The following is a 25,062-nucleotide window of genomic DNA, read 5'->3' as shown; positions in this document are numbered from 1 at the left end:
TTAGCAAAAAACAGCTACTGTAGATGTGCTACGAGCAAGGCACATTCCACTAATCATCAGAAGTGAATGAGAGCATATGGTATTTCCTGGATTCATAAGGGTTTCATTTTAGAAACTAATAATTATCAATTAATTATTAAATACTGTATTAATAAATACAGAATTCCTGTGTAAAGCTTGTTTGAATAGGAATAGTCCATCAATGATTGACCACTATCACGTTACCTAACATTTTTGGACAATTGACAATACTTCCGGTGGAAAATATATTCTTGGAAAACCGCATGGTTTTAGCTGTTATGGTCTTAAGTGGTCAAGACGTTCTCAGGTGTCAGTTTCAGATTTATGCCTTAGTTCAGCCTTTTATAGAGATTTGATATTCCAGAAGTTATTTGTCACGTCTTTCCAAGTCCCTAAAATAAATTGCTTGGTGTCTGGCAAAGGGGTGGGTCGAGTCAAGTGCTAGGCTCAGTTTTGGTTGTGACAAACTGTCATATCAACGTGCATGCTGCTCCTGTTGCTGTTACTCTCTCTGGGGGCTGTGCTCGCAGTGACTCCCCTCCCCCCCTCACCAGTCATGTGACTATCCACTCTCAATGGACCCTCAAGTTACCTGCCAGTCATTTGGACTTGGACTCTGCATGATCCGGAACCAAAGCATGGACTAAAAACATTGAACAAACTAAATCCAGACTAAGAAATCATTTCCTGATGTATTTGGAAAACTCTGAGCAAAGTAAAGTCTCCGGGGAAGGGCAGCTGTCTACTGAGGCCATGCTTGCTGAACAATGCCAGGTTCCCAAATTAACAGAAGCGGCTGATTTAACCAGCCCTTCAAAGGGAAGTGCTGAACTTGGCATACAGGTCCTTGTGGAATATACTGAGCAGACTGTTGTCAGCAAAGAAATGGACCCTTCTATCCTTTGTGTGGAACACTGTAACATGAATAGAGAGGAGACGGAACCCTGCACATATTGCAATGGACACTCTGAGAGCTTTGAGCAATGCTCAGAAAGCGACGGATTTTTTGAATCCGACCAGATTGCTGATGAGTGTGAGACTTCGGGGTTAAGCCAACTATTTGACGAATGTGCTCAACACTGTGAGTGCTTTAAACCTTGCAAGTCCTCTGAGCACTGTGCTAATCATAGCTTAGCTTCCGAATGTAGCCCTTGCTGTGAACACTGTGCAGAGAACCTCCAATTATTTCAGCAATGCAAGCCCTCTGATCAACAGTTTGAGTCTTCTGACTTTGAGCCAGATACGTTGGCAGTGAACCATGATGGTTTTGGGCAGTGTGAAATGTCTGATTTCATACCTGAATGCACAGACCACCTCGACTTTGTGCAACATGACGAGTCTTCTGATCAGCAGTGTGAGTGCTTTGAACCAGACACATCAACAGAGGACTCTAAGCAATGTGAAATGACTGGTTTCACACCTAATGACTCAGTGGACTTACTGGACTGTGGCACGGAACGTTTTGAGTATGATGAATGCACCGATGATGATGATGATGGTGATGATGATGAAGAGAGCTGTCAACCTGAACAAGAACATGAGCAAACTGAAGCCGAGCCTTTTGATGAAGAGTCCTGCATGTTATCAGAGGATGTCAATTCCTCACATTTCGACATACCTGTTCATGTTTATTTCGATGACCGTGAAGATGTTCACTTTGCAAGTGAACGCTGTGAGACACACCAGCTCACCGAGGAAAACTCTCCACATGACACTGCATTAAACATGCCCACGGATCACTGTGAAATGTGTGAAACTGATTACTCTGAAACAAGCCAAGAGTACGATCAACAATGTGCTACTTCAGAACAGTGTTTTGATAAGACCTCAGAGTTCGGAATTGAAGAAGACGGTTCCTCTGATTGCTCTTCTATTGAAACCAAATCCTTTAAGACTTGTCCTGATGGCAGCATTCCCTCAGACCTCTGCTCTGATTCATCTGGGGAATCCCAAAAAACCACTCAAGAATATTCAAGCGATGAGCATATGCACTGGGAATCTTTTGAAGAAGATGACGAAATGGAGCAAAGCAATATAAATGGCAGTAATGAGGATCAAAAGATAACCCCTACTGTTGATAGTGTTATTGAGGATTACTTTGATCTATTTGACAGAGCTGACTATTGCGGAAACACATTTGCACAAAAGCAACGTTACATCTCCTGCTTCGACGGGGGAGATATCCATGACCGCCTGCATCTTGAGGAAGTCCAATCTGAGGCACAGAAACGTGCCAAAAATGTATACAAATTTAAAGAAATCAAAAGAACAATTGATGTCCGGGAAACTGATGCATGTTTGGATGCTCCTGAAGAGGCATGTGAAGATACTTACGAGGAAGATGCAAGTCAGAGAGGTGATGCCTCTACTGGGTCTTGTGAGTCAGAGGAGCAAGCTGAAGACTGGATTAAAGAATCCGGATCAAGTTTATCAGGGGATGAAGTTGAAGATGATGGATCAGAAGTTTATGCCCTTTATGCAGAGAATTGTGAGGAAGATGAGGACACTAATCTGCTCGACAGCCATGTTCCTGAAATCTACAATGAAGAAGAAGCTGAGGTCTGCCTGTTCTCTGGTAATAAGGAGAGTATGAGTGCGCCATGTGCAGATGACATCTCTGTTGAAGGTGATGCTTATGAAGATGAAAGCTTTGTTCCTGAGAAATATGACTCTCTTTGTGACAATGCCTCTGGACATTTACAGACAACTGTCATTGTTACTGAGCCCGAAGACAAAGTATTTATGGCATGTTCAGAAATGGAGCCATATTGGTCACTTGTAGATCCCGAGGAAAATGAAGAGATGTGTGAGCCAGGTGTTGAGGAATACTATGTATATCAGATTAAAAGCATTCAGTCGTCTGTTAAACAAGCCCTGAATGGATTTATTATGGAAGGAAGATCATATGATCAGATGATTACTGGGGATGCTTCATGGAATGAAAGAGAAGATGCTCTTTTATTCCTGAAAGCAGTCGGATTTGAAATTACTGAAGTTATTGAACTTAGTGAGAATTTTGCCAACTGTTCTGTTGTGGAAAAAACAGCCAACAAACAAACTCCGGAATCAGAAGGGGACTGTGGATTAGGTGAACAGGCAAGAGAAATAAAACCTACTTTAGATATTATTCACAGTGTTGTCACACAACTTACAAAAAATGAGGGAAGGACTGAGGGAAACGAGTCCTCCGAAAGAGCGGATTCAGACGAGGACGAGTGGAGCGACGAGATATACTCGGAGCCTTGTGAATGCGAGTACTGCATTCCACCAATAGAGGAGGTATAATACGTCTTTGCACCTTAACTGTGAAGTGTTGGAGTAGATCAAATTTGAGTTTTCAGAACTGTGGGAGAAACCATAAATTATGCCAGAATCAAGGCAAATCGGTCATCAATGCTGCTGGTCTATTTTTAAATCATTAAGACTGTACCAGCAACTGTGGAATAAGTTACAAGAGATCTCAGCTTAGCAGACTGTGTGGTATGTGTGTCAAACTCCATTATCCTCATGTGGCATTTCACTCTACACGGACAAGCACATGCATCAGTGTTAGAGGCAGCAAGTCTGGTCACACCAGCTTGTTTTTAGCATCAGAATCACATTAACAAACACCGATCTTCGGCCACTTGTTGAAGGACGGGCCACAGTATGGTGATATTTACATGCTCCATCAACGGGGCAGCAGCTGTAGCATCCAAGGTTTCCTGTAACCCCTCACACAAACACAAGAACACAATTCAGTCTCTTAAGTGACAAGACACACACATAATGTGCTGTAAGTCTACACCTACAAATTGGGATGGTATTTATTTTTATTATTTATATATTATTTATGTATGTATGTATGTATGTATGTATGTATGTATGGTAATTACTTATAATTTGTCACTGCTGCTCATGTTGGGGGCTTGAAGGCTCAATTAAACGTAAATGGGGTAAGCAAGGAGCATTAGGTCTAAACTCTTTTTGTCTTCAGGTTCCAGCAAAACCGCTGCTTCCCCGGATGAAATCGAATGATGCAGGAAAGATCTGTGTGGTCATTGATTTGGATGAAACACTAGTGCATAGTTCATTTAAGGTAAGCTGGCCTATGTGACCTACTTTCTCTCGTATACTATACTATACACTCTCCTGGGAAAGTTGACCGATGGACAACCACTAGCAGACACTTATTCAAAACAGATCATTAAATGGATTAGCTTATCTAAAACAAATAATTATCATGTCCATCCAGATGGTTATAGATTAATTCAAAGTATTCTGATGGTATAAGCTTTTGTTTGTGGAAAAATGAGACAGCACTGGCGAAAATATTTTCAGTTTGTGTTGCTTTCCGTCTGTTCATCTCGGTGTCCCAGGGTTGCATCCGTGTGGGTGGGGGGTAGAATCATGCAATGTTGTCTACGTTTGAAGGTTTTCCCATGATTTAAAGGTCCAATGTGTAGGAATTTCTCTCATCTAGCGTTGCGATCGTGTATCGCAATCAACCCTCTCGCACCACGCAGTTCAAAGTACGTATTATGTATGTAGCCTTCACGCTTCAAAAAGCTGGTCTCTTGCTCTTTTCAATATCCGTTTTCTTTTTCTGGGCGAAGAAGAAGACTCCTGTTCCTGAAATTTGGATTTTGAATACGTGTGGTCCTCCATGTTTCCTTCTTCAAACTTGCCAGGGCCGGGAAGCTACAATACCCATTAGCAGCGTTAGCAGCTCCTGACACAAGCTTATCACTGCATACATTGTTCATGGGCATAGTGCTGGTTTGTGCCCATTGAGTGTAGTTTCCACTCCATTTCAACACAAAAATGGCACACTTATTTCTTGGAACAGGAGCAGTAACATCCTGGAGTTTTGTAGTCACCATGTGGTTACCAAAGCAACCAGCGGAGACTCCAGGAAGTTAGTGTTGCAGAATAAGAAATTATCTATCTATCTATCTATCTATCTATCTATCTATCTATCTATCTATCTATCTATCGTTTTTATAACACTATGGTTGTACTTAAAAAAACAAATATACAGTATTAAGGGTGTGACGAGATCTCGTTTTACGAGATCTCGCGTGACGAGATTTCTCGTCGAGGTGAAAAGAGTGAAAGAGTGACAGACAAGACAAACACAATATGTAAACATTGTAAGAAAGAAATGCCGTACTACTAACTACTGCACCCGCGAGTCGCGGGTGCAGTAGTTACCAAAATGTTGCCACACAAATGATTTAAAAGTGGCAGGGGGATTTTCAATAGTAATTCCACGCTCCATCACGCTGACATCACATCGCCTCACGAGACAACTTTTCACCTCGACGAAAAATCTCGTCTCGTTCTCATGAACCCAATCTCGTGATGTGTTTCGTCTCGTGTAGTAAGCGTCTCGTCACACCCCTAGCTTGTAACCTTGGTTCTCTGAGTAAAGACTATTTTTCCCAGTCATATTTCTTAACTGAAGTTTTCTTTAAATCGCGTCTCGCTCTCGTGACCCCAATCTCGTGTCTCGTCTTGTCTCGTGAGCGAGTGTCTCGTCACACCCCTATACAGTATATATTATACAATTTGTTACCGTAATTAGTCAGCTTTAGAGATGCTGGTAGGTTATAAACCAAGAACCAGTTTTCACTTTGAGTTTTATGCCCTCATTGTCATCCAAAGCTCATCATAGAACTGTCATCCTAAAGTAGTTTTTGCACTGAGATGTTCATGGACTCATTGGAGTACAACATAGGTCTCACTGAAGCCATATTAGACTAAATGTGTGGAATATAGTGAGTAAAAATGACATGATTTAAGGTGTTGCTGTGTTTGTTTTTTTTCATGTATTGAAATCTGCTGGCAGTTTTAATGCCAAGATCTAACAAAATGCCATGTAGCTGCACTGCATTGATGTGATAAAAGGTGTCTTTACAGCTAAAAAGTCCACACTAATTGGAAATCACATCACAACTATGTGAATGGCTATACACTGTGGCATGCTGGGTAACTGTAATTGTTTTGCCTATTTAGAGACAATGCAGTCACTGGAAAATCTTTTTTACAAATGCTTTATTTAGAAAATATAAATTTTTATATTTAAATAAAATACAAAAACTTCCATCAAAATTAGTTTAGTCTTTTTCCATTGGTTTCATTTGGACTAAATGGCTTCTTTATATACTTTGGCCTTTAATTACTTCAAGTCATCAAAGTCATCAGGTATTAAAACATAGCTAGGACCGTTTCATTAGGGTGTCTGCTGTTAGGCTTCCATGCTGACTGTTAAAACAAACAATGTACTTGCCAAGGCAAAAATAGGATTAGCACTACATCACTTTGCATATTTTTAGGAGACACATTATTTTTACCTTAAACGACTTAGCTCATGTGCCACCTAAACATGAACCATTTATTTTACGGGTGCTCTGGTTTCATGATGCAGAACCTCCTGCACCCTAAAACCAAAGTAAGATGTAAAAATAACTAGAACTGCAAGCAGTTGTGAATGGGGTCCAAGCCCCCCGGTAAATTGCAAATGCAAAATTGCAATTGCAAATGCAAAATTACAATTGCAAATGTCCTATTTACATTCATTGTGTTATTGGGCAAAACGCGTCTGTTGATAATAGCGACCCCTAATGGCCAGTTTTCACCAAAATTTGTACAAAGCCTCTGAGTGCCATGTAGAACAATAATCTAAAGTTCTGCATTGATACCAATTACTATGGCAGAGAAATTACAATTGCAAATTTACTATTTAGTAAAGTGGGCAAAATGCGTCTGTTGATAAAAGCGGCCCCTAATGGCCGATCTTCGTTAGATTTGGTACTGAGCCTCGGAGTGGCATGTCTAACAATAATCTAAAGTTTTGCATTGATACTTTGGCCACGATATGCAAAAGTTTGTTTTTGTAGCTAGCTACCCAAATTTGTTTGTATGTAATATCCGCATTTCTGAACGGACCAAAATTCTTTTGATAACATTTTTCGCAAGTCGGTCTGCAGATCCTATGTGCAGCGATTCATGCAGATCGGATGCACGGCCTAGGAGAAGTTTGAAAAAGGAGGTTTAGCGTGTATCACGATTTTACTGTGATACAAGTCTAGAACGAAAATGGGCGTGGCCTATATCGCAAGATTCAGTTCCATTCAGGCAATACGTGGATATAAGGTTTTTGAATGTGTTGAACGGTGTGGGATTTTTGTATTTTATAGCGACACCTGCAGGTGTGATTAAAAATGTTTTGATAACTTTTGATCATGAGGGTTCACAGAGTCTACCTGCACATTTTCGTGCAAATGACCCCTTACGGCCTAGGAGGAGTTCACAAAAGTATGTTGCGCCTGTATCTTTTCACGCGCGTGTGTGGAAAGCGGTCGTACATCAGCTGAAATGTTGTGTTGTGCATGAACGTAGTGTTTAAACTTTAACCAAATAAAATATTGACTTCTTTTGAAACAAGATTTTCCAGTTTTGTAAGTTTTGATTTGTTTTTGTATATAAAATGCCAAAGGGAGCAACCAGAGGCCACGGAACGGTTGCAAATTGACTCAATCTGGTTGCCAAGGGCACCCGGGCGACCGCTATTGTCGAACCCTGCGGAAGAAAAATAATAATAAAAACCTTAGCAATTTTAATAATTGATCCCACCACCCTCGAGCTTGGACCCCTAATAATAATTAAAATCAGTTTTCCAAGAATGAAAAGTAAATTGCAAAGGACAAGTATACGTGCAGCTGTTAACAGCAATGTACCATTAGGTCAGACTTAAATATGATAAAAAGATTATCAACAATAATTCTTTCAAAAAAGGCTTGTAACTTGAGTCATTTATATATAAATACTTCACTGTTTCTAAAAGGAAATTACAACTACACACCTCTTTAAATCAAATCTGTAAATCACTCAATGTTAATATACTGTGAGTAAAGATGCTTTCAAATAACGTATCGAGTTTTAGATTGTTCCTACAAATAACTGGCTTCCTTTTGATCAGTTTGATACCTTTTAAGGTAGCATTTAGTGAACAAAGTAGTCAACGGCAAAAGCCCAGGCTCCTGTGTCAAGACAAATCATGCAATGAATACCATGTGGTGTTTAGTCCTTCTCGGGTCACAGACTGTCCTAAAGGATGTCACTGGATATTGCAACTAGCTATGTGTAAACAGGGTCAGACTCTGTTAACTTCATGTTTAACACAAGGTGAATAATAAAACTCATTATTACTTTGACACACACATTAAAAATAGTGTTATAGGTAACCGTTTTGGAGTTGGTTGTAAGTGAAGATTAAACAAATGCACTTATACAAAAATGAACATGAAGGTGTAGAACCACGGAGTAGTAAAGTATTAATTTGACCCTTAAAGGGATAGTTCCCCAAAATAAAAATAAACATTTTTCCTCTTACCTGTGGTGCTATTCATGAATCTAGCCTGTTTTGGTGTGAGTTGCCCAGTGTTGGAGATCTTGGCTGAAGAGATGGCTGCCTTCTCTCCAATATAATGGAACTCGATGGCACTCGGCTCAAAGCAATTTGAAAACCTCAACAGCAATGTGTCTTTCCAGAAATCATGACTTGGTTACTCAAGATAATCCACAGAGTTGTGAGCAGTTTCATGGAGGAACTATTTTCTTTCTACCAAACTACACCCGCCAACTGTATCGATACGGTCGACGGTAATAAGTGCCATCTAGTTCCATTATATTGGAGAGAAGGCAGACATCTCTACGGCCGATATCTCCAACACTGGGCAACGCACACCAAAACTACGTAGATTGATAAATAGCACTACAAGTCAGAGGAAAAATAATAATTTTGATGTATGGGTGAATTGTCCCTTTTAAGTCATCCCAAATTATTCAAACCCTGCGTGATTCTGTAGCAGGTCAGCCAGACCACCACATTTTTAAGGTGACCCAGTTGCCTTTTAAAAGTTTATTACCCATTTCGAGTGGTTAAGGAAATAAAGGCTCAAATAGACCAAATATGTCACTTGATATTATATTTGTATAGCCTATATTGTAACTACCATTCAGAAATGTAACCACACCATAAATGCTAAACATACAAAAACATACACAATTTGCAAATTAGACACTAGGCCCTGTGCCTTGTCATGCAAATGTTGTCATGATAAAAAATAGGGGTGTGAATCTTTACTGGTCTCACGATTCGATTTCCATTATCCTGTCAACGATTCAAATCGATTCCATATCACGATGCGCCACCTCCTCAATATTATTATATATTGCTACACATGGTTTTCACCAACAAATTCAAGCAATCGGATGAACTGCTCTTTAAAAAGACACTTCCTGGATGTAGCAGTCTCAACACAACAGACAAAAGGCAAAAACAAAAAATTGCAGCAACCATAAAATCAACAAGTAACATCAGTAGGCAATAATCGATTGTGGTCAGTCACTGGATTGATGGAGAATCCTCTACGGCCGCATCAAAAAATGGATGAATTAATTAATTAATCATTTAGATAAATTTAAATTTTTCAAATGCAAAACATTTAAACCAGCAGATACAGGACAGAACATAAACCAGCATGCAACATTGAGAAAAATACTGTGCATTAATTCTCAAAGCGTACACGCACTTTCTGTTTATGGTTAATGATAAACTCGTTCGGTCTCACTTTCATTACCTCATAGTATATGTTTAGGCCATGCTGTAATGCCTTATATAGAAAATGCTTGGGGTGATACTAACATTTGAGAAGCATATTTCAGATGTGAGAACTGCCTAAATAAATCATAAAAGTTATGACCCTTATCACTTTTCTGTAGCGCCCATATTTCCATGATGGAAGTGACAGGAGTTATTTACAGTATTGTGTTATTTAAAAGACGCTGAGGCGGCATCTTTGTGTCTGTGTGTCTGACACATCCTCACTTCGGATTTGTTGCTATCACTCACATCTCTCTGGAAAACAGGGCTGGGCAATATGTTCAAAATCTTCTGTCCCGATATGTCATTTCATATCTTGATAACGATGTATATATCAGGATATAGCATGTTTTCTAATAATTCAATACATAAATAAATACACGAAATAATCACATGGCAAATCCTGTTTTTGTATACTCTATGTATAAATACTTGACAAATGAAAAGTATTTTCTCATTTTATTAAGAAGTTTAGTGTGAAATGAACATAACGTGGAAGGATCAGAACGTAAAACAGCGTCCAAATGATGTAAATATTGCTGTAACGCAGTTCGCCAGCTGTTTTTTGTAATCGAAGCAATATAGAAAAATATGTACAATAGAGTTTCATAGCATTTTGACGATATACTGTACATCTTCATAACGCCCTGTCCGAATGGTAAAGTGTAGATTTCCTTTTGAAGATAAAATGAAATTATTCTTTTTGTGTGTTTAACACTTCTACCCCTTTTTTCAACAGCCAGTGAACAATGCTGATTTTATCATTCCAGTGGAAATTGATGGAACAGTTCACCAGGTAGGCACTTGATATGCTTAAGTGACCATGTACTACATCACCACAATGTTAAAAGCAGCCATCGTGGAAGTTTCTACAAGCTTGATCGACTTCATCATAAAAGCCCCAAAGATTTGTGTACACAATTGTGCAAGCAGGATTAATACAGAGAACCATGTATGTACCACCCACCAGAAACCACAATCTGTGCTATTAACCATTTGACCTGAACAGTAGGATGCTTTATGAACTAAGGTTGTCACAATACCAGAATCTGAAACTTATATATACGATACTTGTATAAAAAAACATTGAAATAATGACTGCAATTGTAGATTACAAGGGAGTACAACATGTACACCATGCCATTCATTTTTACCTCTGTTCTTAAACTTTTAACAATTGTTTTTTTTTTTTTACAAAATGAACCAAAACACTGACAACTAGGAAGATCTTGGATGGATAATGAGAATCAATATGAAACAAAATTGAAATCATACCCTGTACACTAAAATATAAATGCAACACTATTACTAAGCTTGTTTACAAGATATTTAGCCAATGCTGATCTACTGAGGAAACCATAAAGTATATCTTTGGATGGATGGGAAGACAACACTCAATGGAAATGCTTTTGACTCTTCCGGCCCATAAAAAAAATAAATGTAAAATCAGTTACTGGATGGTTTGGGTTACACTCAAACAAATTGTAAACCATCAACTGGGCTGGAAACAAGGAAAATGTAAAGCAAAATCTAAAAAAGTAAAAAGATTTAAAATTATGACTTGATTCGGATAACGACAAGTTATCTTTTTCTATTGTGCTGGTACAGAAGAAGTCAGTGTTTGGTTAATTACTGGAGAGAATGTCGTTTCAGCCACAGGTTGAGGACTAGCTGATTTTCTTCCATGTTGTTTGATCTGTGTAGCCTTGGGTTGAAAATCTGATTGTAGATCTTTTTTTTTATAGCTTCAGTACATTCTATACTATTTAATGTATAATTAAGATCAAATCATTTGAAACACATAAACAAGTATTGATACTTTTGAAAGCCTTATTATGAACTTTCAAATTCAAAAGTAAGGGGGTAAAACTCCAAAATCCTCCCTGGTTTGCACTGGAAACACTGTGCTAGCTACCTGACAGTGCTGTAGCTCGCTCTGTTGATGGCTCCAAGCAGCAGGCGGCTATTTACGTGGCCTGACGAAATGAGAAAACCCTGGCAGGCTTCTCAGAAATAACTGGCCATCAATCTCACTCTGTGGGGCATATTATGTCCTGCTCATTGGTGCTGGGGAATGGCAGTGACTATTCCCTGCAGGCGCTCAATGGTAACCCCAATCTGTTGTGCTGGGCCTCCCAGCAGACAGAGGAGCTTTGTTGTCCGAAGGGCCTGGGTCTGTTTCAAGTAATCCAGGATAGGCTTGTTTAAAGTGGGGAAAGCCTATTCAGGATGACTTGGTTCAGAAACAAGGCCGCCAGCATCTTAGTGGAAGTAGATACAGTATAAAGTCCTGTTGGGGTGTTTTTCAAGAAATGTTACAGCTTTATGTTTTCTTTTGCAGTATTTTATGTCATTATAGCAACATAGAATTATCAGCATACAACTAATGTTAATGGTAGATGAAATGGATATTATTCCTCGTCGTCCAATATGACGTCTGGGTAATCACAGAACTGTAATGTGTGGAGACTGAAATTATATATGATATTAAAAAGCCTAAATTTGGACAGGTAGATAGGTTGCTCTGTTACGTTTTAATAAACTACTACATGGTCAGAAGTAGGATTACCATTTTCCTTTATTTCTTTATATATTTCCCAATGAGTAGTTGTATTCCTGACCATATCCATAATAAAGTGAAGCATGTGGCAGACCAACTGTGCATTTCATGCTCCAATGCTTTTGTGTCTCCACCCAGGTGTATGTGTTAAAGAGACCCCACGTTGACGAATTCCTCAAGAGGATGGGAGAATTGTTCGAGTGCGTCTTGTTCACTGCCAGCTTATCAAAGGTCAGAGTGCTGCTCTTCTTCTGTGCAACGAATGGTTCAAACGGGACTTATCATAAGAGGCAGATTGGCGTTTATCAGATGGACACACCAGATGTGGGAAGGGACACCTGTTGTAGAATTACTGGAAACCCATCGTCATTTTTTTGTGTTTGATTTGTAGGTGACCTTCTACATACGCCCTCGCACATAAAGATATATTTATGATACCTGTCAGGCGATTAACCTTTCACATTTACTTCAACTGTGTTAGCCTCGGCTTAACTTTGTGAAGCATTTGGTCGGTTATGAGTCATGACTCGGTGACTCCCTCGCGTGACTTGATTCATTAGGTTTTAGTTGCCATGTTTGAGCTTTCAAATACTTATTTTATTTTTAATAACAGGGTCACACATTCAATAGCCTTGACAATTTCCTGTTCAAATGTATTCATGTGACAGGGTTTCCATGAAATGGTCCTGAGAAATTAAACAGTTCATTGATTCAAAAGCAAAAATGACAAAGTTTCTGTGATAACAATACAGGTTCAAAGTATGTAGTGTCTGTTAATTGCATTAGTTGCCGTGTTTGTCTACAGCACTTACAGGTGCTAAAATCAAATGCTGATCTTCCGCATTTCATGTTTCAAAAATGTCTAACACTTAAATTTTGCGGATACCACTTTTCTTTCATTCGTGCTCAAACTGTGCATTGAAATGTGATGCAGATTGGTTGTAAATTTGTGTCTGCTATGATGATCTACTTTTAACAGGCTTACTATTAACAACAATACACGTAAAACATCAACCAGTTAAAGCAACAACCAAAGTTAGTGACTAGCTAGTTAACCTAGAGGAGCATTTAGCAGCTTAAGAGACAGATGGTGCTCTCAGGAGGAGTTGGAGACCAGCAGCATTGCTAAAAAGTGTGATTATTGGACATTCATCTTGTTATGTAATGCTAATGTTGCTGTGTGTGTGTCTGCTGGTAAGGAACTGTTTGCTAATGGGTTCACCATTTCAACTACTAACTTGTACTAATATGTCAATGATGTGTTTACAACTGGTTTGTGTTGCCCCCAAGTGGTAAAAAAAAAATAAAAATCAGCTAAAGCAACTTAAAAAAAATCTTATTTTTGCCTTGTTAGGACTTGTGAGGAAATCCTACAGCATGCAATGCCACTTAGTTTCTGCCATTTAGTTCAGTAGTCTGTTTGTTTTGTTGATTTTTGAATGAAAAATGTATGTGGTTCTTTGTCTACCTTTTTACTGCTACCAGCACTGGGGTTTCAGAGCTAGATCGCCAGTTATGTGACTGGCTAAGGGACTATTTAATAATCACCACAGCCGCAGATCTATATTCACCTTCACCCAGCCCTTTTGCACATTGTGCTGCTGCACATACATACAGCAAAATAGAAGGTGTGCACAGAGATGCCCACACAGTCTGTGTGCCTAAGACCTACCACCTTGAGCTTGGCATTTATTATTCCAGTTTCAACTGATTGTGCATTCCACATCCATTTGAACAATTTTACATCTTTTTTATTTTAAATTCCGTCTGTTCAAATTTTTTTTTTTTTTTTTTTATAAAATGTCATAACCGTTGCTCCACAGGTCGTTTATTTTATTGTTGTGGTTTCCATGGTGCCGAACTGACCTAAAAGTACATTTCCTTTTTTTTCGCCCTAAAAAGGGGTAGCAAGAGAATGCAAAAGTATTTGTTTTTGTTTTTTTCGCCATCTTATTTCTTTTCTCCCCCATATGTTCCTTTAGCGGCTCTGTACATAAGTCATGTGCAGTACAATTTGAACGTACATACAGTACTATTGCATAATTGCTGTACAACCACAGAATAACCTACAAACCTAGCACAGAATTGTGTAACCCTAGCCCCTGGTTTTCTCCTGTTCCTGTAGTATGCAGATCCTGTGTCGGACCTGTTGGACAAATGGGGGGCCTTCCGCAGCCGTCTCTTCCGGGAGTCCTGCGTCTTCCACAAAGGGAACTACGTAAAGGACCTGAGCCGTTTAGGAAGAGACCTCAACAAGGTCATCATCATTGATAACTCCCCAGCCTCCTACGTCTTCCATCCCGACAACGCAGTAGGCCATCTAGATTTCTTTCTCTGCAATACACTAACCTGCATTTGTGTTGTTCACTACAAATCGTTTTGGGATAATGACGATAAAATATTAGGTACTGTGGAATGTTAAAAAAGGTCTTCTAATCCCTCCACATCTCACTTCCTCAAACCTCCAGGTTCCAGTAGCGTCCTGGTTTGACGACATGTCAGACACCGAGCTCCTCGATCTTATCCCTTTCTTTGAGAGACTAAGCAAAGTGGACGACATCTATGAAGTTCTCCAGCAGCAGAGGACTTCAAGTTAACAGAGGCAGGAAACTAGGATGAAAATAATCCCCAGCAGCTGTCGTCACGGGGCCACGGAGGCTGGTGGGCCGCAGGCTCCACGCTGCATCCGACTACAAGGACCACACTGCAAAAAATGTCTCATTTAATCTCGTATTCTTAACAGTGTATTGCATAAAAAAAGTGAAAGAAATCTTTCCAGGGGGGTTTGGTAGTAATCTAATCCAAAGATTCTTTTTTGTTGTAGTAAGTCTAGATAAAGACTGAATATGAGATTCAATGACTTCTGTAGATATCTTTTGCAGTGCAGCTAGTTTGTTGTTGTTGTTGTCGTCGTTATGTGACAGCAGTGACCTATTTAAGTAAGCTGTAAACCTAGATTGCTTGAACAGTTGTTCAGCGCCATTCTACAAATGAACGGCATCAGTCGTTTTCATTTCAGTTTATTGTAGCATTTTTATTAGTATTTGAATCTCTTACACAGAACAAGTCATTGAAGACTGTTCCTTAAACTCCATTAACTTACTTTTGTTTGCTCACATGGCCGAATGTGTATGTAGGAAAAGACAATCATTAACTTTAGAGAATTGTGGTTTAATATTGTAAACATGTTAAAGGCACATTTAACTACGAAACACACATTTGTGGTGTGCTCCAAATACTGTGCGTTTACCTAATGTCTTCTGAAAGCTTTGAACAAATACTGTTTGTGGTAGGAATTTGGCTCCAAAATTGCATTTTAGATTAAAAAGAACAATATTTATGGCAATCTACTGCCATTGATTGTAGTCTTCATTCACTACTATCACTACTATACTACAGATGACTGCTAAAGATTAATCACTAAATTCTAATATTACTGGAATCTATATATGAATGTGTAATAACCCTTTTATATTTTGTCTTATGCCCAGTCCAGTCACAAAACACCCTCATCTTGTTATTCATTAGTTGACCTCATACTTGCATATCAACACATCTTGAAAAAAGCTTAATATAAGACATGAGATCTGGATTTTTTGGGACAATTCTGGATTAAGAAAACCGATTGACTTCACACTGATCGGACCTTTCACACAAAGAGTTTTACCACTGCAGAAATGGTGAGATTATTTTTGTATATACAGTATATCAGAATTTTAGGCAATCGTTTTGAATTGGTTTTGATGTTATTTTTCCGAATGTTATTTTATCTTTTGAGTTTTTTTTTTTTGTTGAATTGGCCACCACAGTGTGCGGCCCCATCAATAATGCAATATTGTTCATGTGTGCAGGAAGAGGCGCTAACCTGCTACGGCGACTTAAGTAAGTTTTGACGTTTGATTTTAAAGCACACTTTGATCTGTAAACCTTTTTTTGTGTAAGACGTTAATGGAAGTCAAATGTTGTGCCGTATCGAGCTGTAAATACAGTTCCATTGGGGAAACGTGTGTGTGTGTGTGTGTGTGTGTGTGTGTGTGTGTGTGTGTGTGTGTTGTGTGTGTGTGTGTGTGTGTGTGTGTGTGTGTGTGTGTGTGTGTGTGTGTGTGTGTGTGTGTGTGTGTGTGTGTGTGTGTGTGTGTGTGTGTGGTGTGTGTTAAAACGGTTACTTTGACGATACCTGAAAAACCATAACCTGTCTTTAAATAATGATTTAACTTTTTTTTTTTTTTTTACTGAATGCAACGAGAGTATTAACATGACTCAAGTAAAGAAACTGGTTCCAACAAGTGAGTTTTTAAATTGCTGCTGATAATTGTTTAGGTTGAAGAAAAGAAAAAAAAAGACAACTAGAGATATTTTTACCTGGCATCAATAAAGCATGTTTTATTGAAACGGGTCATATTTCACAACAGTACTTTTTTTCACATATGTAACGCTCAACACAACATGACATGGCAGAGGTGGAAAGAAGTCAAATGGAAAAATGGAATATGGAACAGATTTCATATGAAAACAACTATCATTCTCTGTTAAGTTCAAACATAATACACACACAACATTAAAACTAGCATGCCCTGATTATCAATCAAGGTGATCAAGTAATTTCCTATAATCTATTTCTTTTCTAAATTACCTGATTTTTGGCCCAATGTATTTACATTACAAGCCCCTTGCTGCAAGACATTACTGTCTTTATTCAAACTTCTCATTGAAACATAAAAAAAAAAGATCTATACAATGGACAAATGATGAAAAGAGACGTTTGTTTGGATGACCCATTTTAAAATCTAAATTTGATCTCGATACATGGCTGTAGTCAACTGGAAACTTAACATTGTGTTTTCTATGTGATAATACTAAGACAAAAATCACTGTCACACAACAGCCACACAAAACCATGCTTTGATATATGGGAAAATTACTGAGTGCAAATCATATTATATTGCATAAGAAGTGGCACAACTGCACATGTAGTCCGTAAGTCAGCTATGGTTGAAAATATGTGTCAAAGCAGACGACTCGAGTTCATCAAAATTGCGTCCGGAACAAAAAGTAATTTTTTTTTTGAACTGGCAAATATCTTAAAAAGCCACGACCACATACACGTTAAGTGTGTGTATGCAGCCTGAACAAAATCAGATAAGATGAAAAAACATTTCGGAGAGTTAGTTTTTGTTCTACATTAGCACTTCAGAAGTGACCCTATAAAGTGAAATGTCTCTTTACATGTAATGTGGGTGGATTGCATTCAAACTATGTGGAACTCTTGACATAGACCTTCCATCCTTGTATCATTCTAACCATATCCTTGTATTTAAATCAGATATTTATTGGCACACATACACATTCAGCTCAAACCTGAACACGGTTACAGTCAGACCACTTACACACAGGACATCGTTTACATCCAAACTGCAGTTTGTATTGTGATAATGGAACTGTTTATATGTATTCACACGCTGACTATGACTCATTTTACATAAACCAAAATTGCATAAAGACCATTCTTAAGGCAAGTTACTACAAGAAAATCCACTCCCTGAATTAACTGAACTGCATGAAAATCCATCACAACCCTGTTTAAACCACTTTTTTATAGACATACTGTTTGTAAATATATAAGCAATGTCAATGTTACAACTTAAAAAGCATTAATATATTAAATCAGTCCGTGTCAACTAGGTGATGACAGATAGAAGATGTCACTCACGGATCACCTGGGAAATTTGAGCAGAGAAAAGAAATGAGACTGAGGGTCAGAGAGCATAGGTCAAGACATTCAGTCAGTCAGTCATCATTTGACCTTATTCTGTCAAAATGTAAACGCGTCTTGTGTAACCTGTCCATTACACAATAGCTAGTTTTTACTAAACCTATACGTAAAAAACTTTTGAAAATAACTTCAACGATTATTTAATTGAAAGTGCACCTTATTATTTTTATTTATTTATTTTTTTTTTTGAATCTGGGTTAGTATTGTAATACCTGTTTTGAACTTTTTAAATCTTAAATATCTCTATTAAAAAAAAAAACTGAAACTAATACAGAAACTAATAAAAACTTAAACTTAACCCTTTTTACAATACAAACTGAAATGAGGAAACCCACTTTGTAAACTAACTGAATTGAAAACAAAATTAAAAACTAATGAAAAATACCAAACTATAATGAATAGGTCTGGTGTGGACATGAGCTGTCAGTAGTTTGACCTAAGAGTGATTTTTCCTTCTCAGATTGTTTAATTTAAAGGCCCAAAGAGATGAAATGATTCAATATTTGACCAGGACAATGTCTTTTGTACAACAGAAATATCTTCCTTTTTTTTTCTACCTTTAAATATCTTATGCCCCTCAGATACATATTGAGACCCCTTCCAACCCCCCGGATTGGGACCTACTGTTTTAAGCTTAATTGAACTTTGCGCAGATGCCGACTTTTGCAAACCCCCAAACTTTTGGCCAACCTGAAATGGACTTTTTGACTAAGCCAAAGACCTGAAACCAAATCAACAAATTATAATCCTCAAATGTACGTACATCATAAGGCCTTATTGCTCACTCAGGTAAAAGTAGCACTGTGTGCACTTATATAAACAGTAAAAGTCCTGCATTCAAGTTTTACCATATCTTAATCCAAAATATATTGATCTGAACCTGCTAAGTAACTAACTAAAGTCGGCAAATACATGTAAAATAAACAAAGTACAACATTTGGTAAAGTAGAACTAAAAAGTAGCAGAAAATGAAAATACTTCCTCAGAAGTACCTCAGAACAGTAGTTGAGTAAATGTAATGGCTCCTTAGTTACTTTCCACCACTGCCTATGATTATACCATATCCCCTCTAAAGTTTCTGACCATTTGAATTTCATTTTTAATGTTCTAATGTGAGCGTGAGTCCTGGTTGTGCTGCACATGGCCCTTAGTTTATAACCCTCTGAATTCATGACAGGTTTACAACAGATCACTGAACATAATACTCTTTCATTTAAAGCCAACATAATAAAGTAAAAAATAGTTTACTCTCCTACGCATTTAAATAGCTTGAGATGGTCCTGCGGCTATGTGCTTTATGTTGCTTGACCTACATGCTTGCAGCTTGAGTGGGGCCATAAACACCCTATATTATTTACAGAATGTAGCACTCTAAGAGCCAAAACATTTGCTGTATTTATTGATGCATGCGCTGTGCCAAGTCAGGCAACACACTTTAAAGTGCTCATATTATGCTCATTTTCAGGTTCATAATTGTATTTAGAGGTTGTACCAGAATAGGTTTACATGGTTTAATTTTCAAACACCATATTTTTGTTGTACTGCACATTGCTGCAGCTCCTCTTTTCCCCCTGTGTGTTGAGCTCTCTGTTTTAGCTACAGAGTGAGACATCTCACTTCTGTTCCATCTTTGTTGGGAGTGGCACATGCTCAGTAAGTACTGCTAGCTAGTCAGTTGCAGAGTATGATGGTGTGACATGCTAGCAGCTAGGCGAGCATTATAACGTGTGTTCCAAAGTGACGAGTGTTTGTAAAGGCTGGACTACAACAGAGCTGTTTGGAGCAGTTTGTGAACAGTGTTTTCTGTTGGAGATGGTAAGTCCCTTTGGGGGGGACTTTGGGCTTTTTCACTTTGTAAACCTATAACATGCACAAAAAGATATATAACACAATAAAAGAAAGGGAAAAATCCCAAAAGTATAATATGAGCACTTTAAGATGCCATCGTGACAATTCAGAATCAGTCTGATGGATTTATGTTTTTTTTTTTTTTTTTTTTTGGTGCTTCTAATGCAAATATGGCTTTTTAGTAGACCAGTTTATTGAATAAAAACCATCCTGCATCAAAACATTTTCTTCCATCACTTGCATTGATCCACTACTAGGGGTCAACAAGCTTTAATATCAAAGAAGCCATTTTCTGCATTTTTTACAAATCTGTCTGGAGTGGCAAAGCATATTTGAGCCTTATAATGAAGGGAAGACAGTCTACTAAATCTAAATTAGCCTATCAACATTTCTAATGGTTCTAAAAAAAATAATAACTTTAATTCATTTCCATATCACTTTTTGAAAAAGCCACTGGAGAGGGGTTATAGAGCCTTTAGTCAAACGAGCAGACTCAAGACTTTCTTATTATCTCCCTCTAGTGATTATTGTTTAAATTACAATACTGGGTTATACATTCACTGTCTCACCAGTTGGTCAGCTAAATTCAGTCTGACGCTGTGCTGGAAGTAGTACTCAGATCATGAGTAAAAGTAGATCTACAGTGTAGAAATACTCTGTTACAAGTAAAAATCATGTGTTTGAACTTTTTATACACTTAAAGTGAAAAGTAAAAATATTCATGTCCAAGGACAAAAACCAAAAATGATTGGATTTTACTATTAAAAGTTGGGTATTATTACTTGTATATTGTGTGCTGTTATCGTTTTTTTTTTTTAAATATTAGATACGTTATATTTTGTTATATGAAAGGAATTCTTTCATTTAACAAAATTCCTTAATTTTTTTGTAAACTCAAGAGATTGTTTAAACATATTTGTGAATATTAAAAATCACGTCACACAAATTGTCATATTTCATCTCTACAGTCTTTTATGATCTTACATGTGCGTAGCTATATACATAAATCCATACACCTAGCCTTTTACTGACAATCTAAGTACATTGAAATACAAAAGTCCATTACAAACAGCTACTTCTTTTACTTACTCAGTACCCGAAGCTGGGCTCTGCTGTTTGCTTTCCCAGAGGTGAACTCCACCACTCCGCTCATGTCCGGGGAGGTGTGTCTGAGGGTCAGCCTGTGGACCGTGCCCATCTTCTCCAGGCGTACCCGAGAGCTGGGGTGTAGCGGCTCCCCATTCAGACTCCACACGGGAGCTTTGAGGACAGGGACTGAGACCTCACACTCAAAGCGGGCTTCGCCAGGGGCCGTGACCTCCACGTCCTTCAGCTCACTCACCATTAACACCGACTTGGCTGAGGCGGTGCACAAGAGAGAGGGAAAGCTGTTAGCTTACAACACATATTTTTAGCAAATAGTCTGATGTGTCTTTTAGTTAGCCTTTATCCAATTATTATATGCTTTTTAATCAATTATACTAAGTGGTGAGTGATAGGTCTTTCACAGTGTATGTCTGTTGTATGTCTTCTACTCCCTTTATTTCTGGGAGCTCATGGTATCACTACATGTCTCATCCAACTTGGGCATGCAGTATAGGTGATCAGCCTTTTTCACAGGAGACATTTTGACTAGTAGGAAAAGCACAGATGTTTCTAATATTATTATTATTATTATTATATGGCTCTTCTCTATTCAAGTATCCCAATAAGTGGGACAGTGAGCCAGCATGTACAACACTAAATCAGCCTTATATTTCTTACTCTCAGTTTATATTTTCCATGTGAAAAAGGCTATTGTTATTTTTAAGGTCACTCAGAAATGTCATCCTTTGGCATGTTCATGGGACATTTTTTTTATATAAAAAAGAATTATTATGACTCAGTTTGTGTCCAGAGGGTTGAATTGGGCCTGCCATTTAGAAATCCATTGTAATATATATATATATATATAAATTCAAGTTGACCACAACATCCGTGTAAGAGGCTACCTACCATGAGTACCCACCTTTCAAACATTCAACCGAATAAGTGTTCTTTAACTACAAAAACATAAACCGCTAAAAACATTAAGGATGTTGCAAATGGCCACATTAAATTTAAACAAGGCAAGAGTGAAAGAAAAACAGCCATGTTAAAAAAAGGGGGTAAATGTGTTCATTACAATAAGATGAAATCAATGTGTTAGCTTTGCTCTGACAGTAGGGGGAGCTATGAGGTTAAGTAGTGTATGAGATCCTCTGTTGCACTGCCGTAATAGTAAGGTGTCCTACTGTTGCCATTCTTACTTTATAACACTCATTGCTGATTGCTATTGAACTAGGACAACTAAAGTTCTGGGATTTGTCACTATTATCTATACTTGGTATAGGATTATTATTCAAAAATATTTACTTTTAAGAAGCTGGAATCGGATAATTTAGATTTTATTTTCATAAAAAAGGACTTAATTGATTATTTAATAGTTGACAACTTATCGATTAATCAGTTAATCTTTGCAGCTTGTTCTGCATTGTATTGTATCACACTGACTATGTTGTATAATTAGCTTGCAAATGAATGACAATCTTTGGCTGTAAATTACACAGCCCTTGGAATTAATCACGAACTCTCTTACCCTCCACTGTCAGTTTTGCAGAGCATGTATACTCTCCAACCTGCACGCTGTACGTGCCCTCATCATCCAGCACCACCTGCTGGATGATCAGTTTCCGATAACAGCCTTCGCTGCAGATCTCAAAGCGTTCCGAGGGCAGCACGACATTGCTGCCTTTGTACCAGCGGATACTACATCTGGGGTTGGACACGGTGCAGTCGAGGAGCACGCGGCTCTCCTCCAGGGCGGTCGTGTCCTGCAGAGGCTTCACAATGTTGACGGGAATCTCTGAAAAGGACAAAGTGCAATTTAGATTTGTCACACTAAACTGTGACTTAATAAAATACTTAATATATGTCTAAATTCTAACAACAGAAAGATGAGCAAGATAAGATCAAGAGCTGCACAATTCAACACACTTTTTTTTTTTAAATCTTATTTGACCTCAGTTTAATTTGAACAGAAAAATAACTGCACAGCTTTAAGTGCTTACGGTAAGTAAAGCACACACATTGTTTTCGGGTGTAAATCTAAAATTCTGTGCGTAAAGCTTATTGAAAATCGAATGGGCGAACCCAAAGCTCATGTACTTAATGGAGTTGGGGCCCGGGTGATATGAAGAATATCACATATCAGGATATTTTTGATCAAATAACCTTGATGTCGATATTGCGACGATATTGTAGGGTTGACAATTTGTGCTTTCACAAAATATATACACAATGAGATTTGTGATAAATAATCATCAGTAATGTGGATAGAACTACTAAGTGAGTAGGCAAATAATAGAACAGTCTGGTAAGTTCAGAAAATGACATCACTTTACTCTATTGCAGCCTGTAAAACCAGGAAGAGACCACACTTATATCATATTACGATGTTACGATATCCAACATCTAAGACGATTGTCAATATTCTCATAGTCTCATATCACCATATCATATTGATATAATGCCCAGCCCTAGTTGGGACTACAAACATTCCTGCTCTATAAGCCAACCCTAATTGTTTAATATTTATTTAAATGAACTATGTGTATTAATTATTTTCATATATCTATACATACTTCCTTTGGAACACCTAGTAGGCAAATATATATCCATTATACCTTCCACCTCCAGGGAAGCGACAGATTCAACATGTCTGGTGACAAACTTGATCTCTCCAGAGTCCTCTGCTTTCACATTGCACATAAGAAGAAAGTGTTTGGTCCCTGAAATAAGAATACAATTGTCAAGATAAATAATAAGCCTGATAATAGTTATTTCTAGGCAATTCCAGATATTATTTACAGATTTACAAATGTCTTCTTTTTAGGTGTTATATTACATTTTTTTTGTAGATAATCAGGCCATTGTAAATCTTGTATACAGTATTTATAAGCATAACATCATCAGCGGAGCTGTGCAGGCACTATGACTTGTGTGCGTGCTTGTGAATTTAAAGCTGACCTTCCTGCCGTATCTTGATGGTGCTGGTGGGTTGTATCCTCTCCCCATTTTTGTACCATTCTCCTGGCACATCCTCCACCGAGACCTCACAAACAAACACCGCGTTCTGATCTTCCTGGATGTCCACGTCCTCCAGGCGCTGCAGGATCAGCAGCTCACGCTCTGCCGACAGAATACACGGTAAAGGATGTTTAGGAAATGGGCATCTTTTAATAAATCAAAGTAAAAAATAAGTAAAGAGGAAAAAACAACATCCTTCTTTTTCGTTGAGCAGGAAGGAACAGGACGTCTGTGCTACAGTATATGATTCCCCTTTCCCTTTTCTAAAATACTGTGCATGTAATAAATCCCACTTTTCTTTTCTTTTTGTAATACAGCCTACAACTGTACATAGAGAGCTAACTGTACTGCTCAGACATGTATGTGTTATACAGTAAATATCAGGCTGTGATGCTGCACTGTCATTAACTCAAAGGCAGGCCCTGGTTTACCAGGCAGCATCCCCTCCTATGGTATGACTAAAGGAATACTTTCAAAAAACTTTTTAATTTTACTTTAAAAAAAAAAAAAAAAAAAAGATTACATCACAGTAATATACATAGCCACTAGTGGTACTATAGTAATAGCAGTAGGCCTACCTAATATGAGTAGGTCTTAATACTAATAATAGTAAATACTAATATTTAATTATACTATTATGAGAAAATTGGACTTGTAAAGTGCTTCTACTTGTAGTATATGCTTGGTGAGAAAATTGGAATAATATGTCCTTACAATAAATTCCTACTCAAACATATACCTTTGTAATTTGTTTTGTCTTAGTAATATTGGATCTATGAACATTATTCTACCAGCTTCTAACTGTTCACCTGAGTGCATTTCCTCTATATAAGCTATTTATTGTGTCAAAGAAAAAAAGTATTCACAATTACACACTTTTTCAAATGTTAACCTACAAGTATTTTGAAAAAGGACATTCAATAGCCTATGTATCAACACTGAAACCTTTCACACCCACACAGGTGCTTTAAATTACTCTAATTAGACCTCCGCTTAGGTTGAAGTTGGATGGAGCTTTGCTGAAATTTACATGAAGTACCAATACAAGTCTAATCAGCCATAACTGATTTGTCCAGTGCGAATTCTCTTAGTATACATCCATGG

The 25,062-nt window shown here is 37.9% G+C and overlaps 2 protein-coding genes across 8 annotated transcripts in view; one reads left to right on the top strand and one right to left on the bottom strand.

Annotated features, from left to right (window-relative positions):
* Positions 1–16,622, top strand: part of LOC120569618 (carboxy-terminal domain RNA polymerase II polypeptide A small phosphatase 1-like) — a 29,503-nt gene extending 12,881 nt beyond the window's left edge. Inside the window, exons 1-6 of one of the 2 annotated variants that reach the window (XM_039817567.1) lie at positions 379–3,300; positions 3,998–4,099; positions 10,410–10,466; positions 12,369–12,461; positions 14,356–14,541; positions 14,699–16,622. In XM_039817567.1, the coding sequence (XP_039673501.1) occupies positions 712–3,300; positions 3,998–4,099; positions 10,410–10,466; positions 12,369–12,461; positions 14,356–14,541; positions 14,699–14,827 (3,156 nt within the window). In that variant the 5' untranslated portion in view covers positions 379–711 and the 3' untranslated portion in view covers positions 14,828–16,622. Of the gene's footprint in view, positions 1–378; positions 3,301–3,997; positions 4,100–10,409; positions 10,467–12,368; positions 12,462–14,355; positions 14,542–14,698 lie in introns of those variants that run through there. The other variant, XM_039817568.1, reaches the window with a different exon arrangement.
* Positions 16,446–25,062, bottom strand: part of obsl1b (obscurin like cytoskeletal adaptor 1b) — a 38,485-nt gene continuing 29,868 nt past the window's right edge. For all 6 annotated transcript variants that reach the window (XM_039817561.1, XM_039817562.1, XM_039817563.1 and 3 more), the window contains 5 exons: positions 23,899–24,060; positions 23,556–23,660; positions 22,469–22,735; positions 20,941–21,210; positions 16,446–17,947 (listed from right to left, as the gene is read on the bottom strand). In XM_039817561.1, coding sequence (XP_039673495.1) covers positions 17,937–17,947; positions 20,941–21,210; positions 22,469–22,735; positions 23,556–23,660; positions 23,899–24,060 — 815 coding nt within the window. In that variant the 3' untranslated portion in view covers positions 16,446–17,936. The remainder of the gene's footprint in view (positions 17,948–20,940; positions 21,211–22,468; positions 22,736–23,555; positions 23,661–23,898; positions 24,061–25,062) is intronic.

This window comes from Perca fluviatilis, chromosome 12, assembly GCF_010015445.1.
Source record: "Perca fluviatilis chromosome 12, GENO_Pfluv_1.0, whole genome shotgun sequence".
Taxonomy (NCBI): Eukaryota; Metazoa; Chordata; class Actinopteri; order Perciformes; family Percidae; genus Perca; species Perca fluviatilis.
Note: the sequence above shows the minus strand (reverse complement) of the source record. Positions and strands in the feature narration are given on the sequence as shown.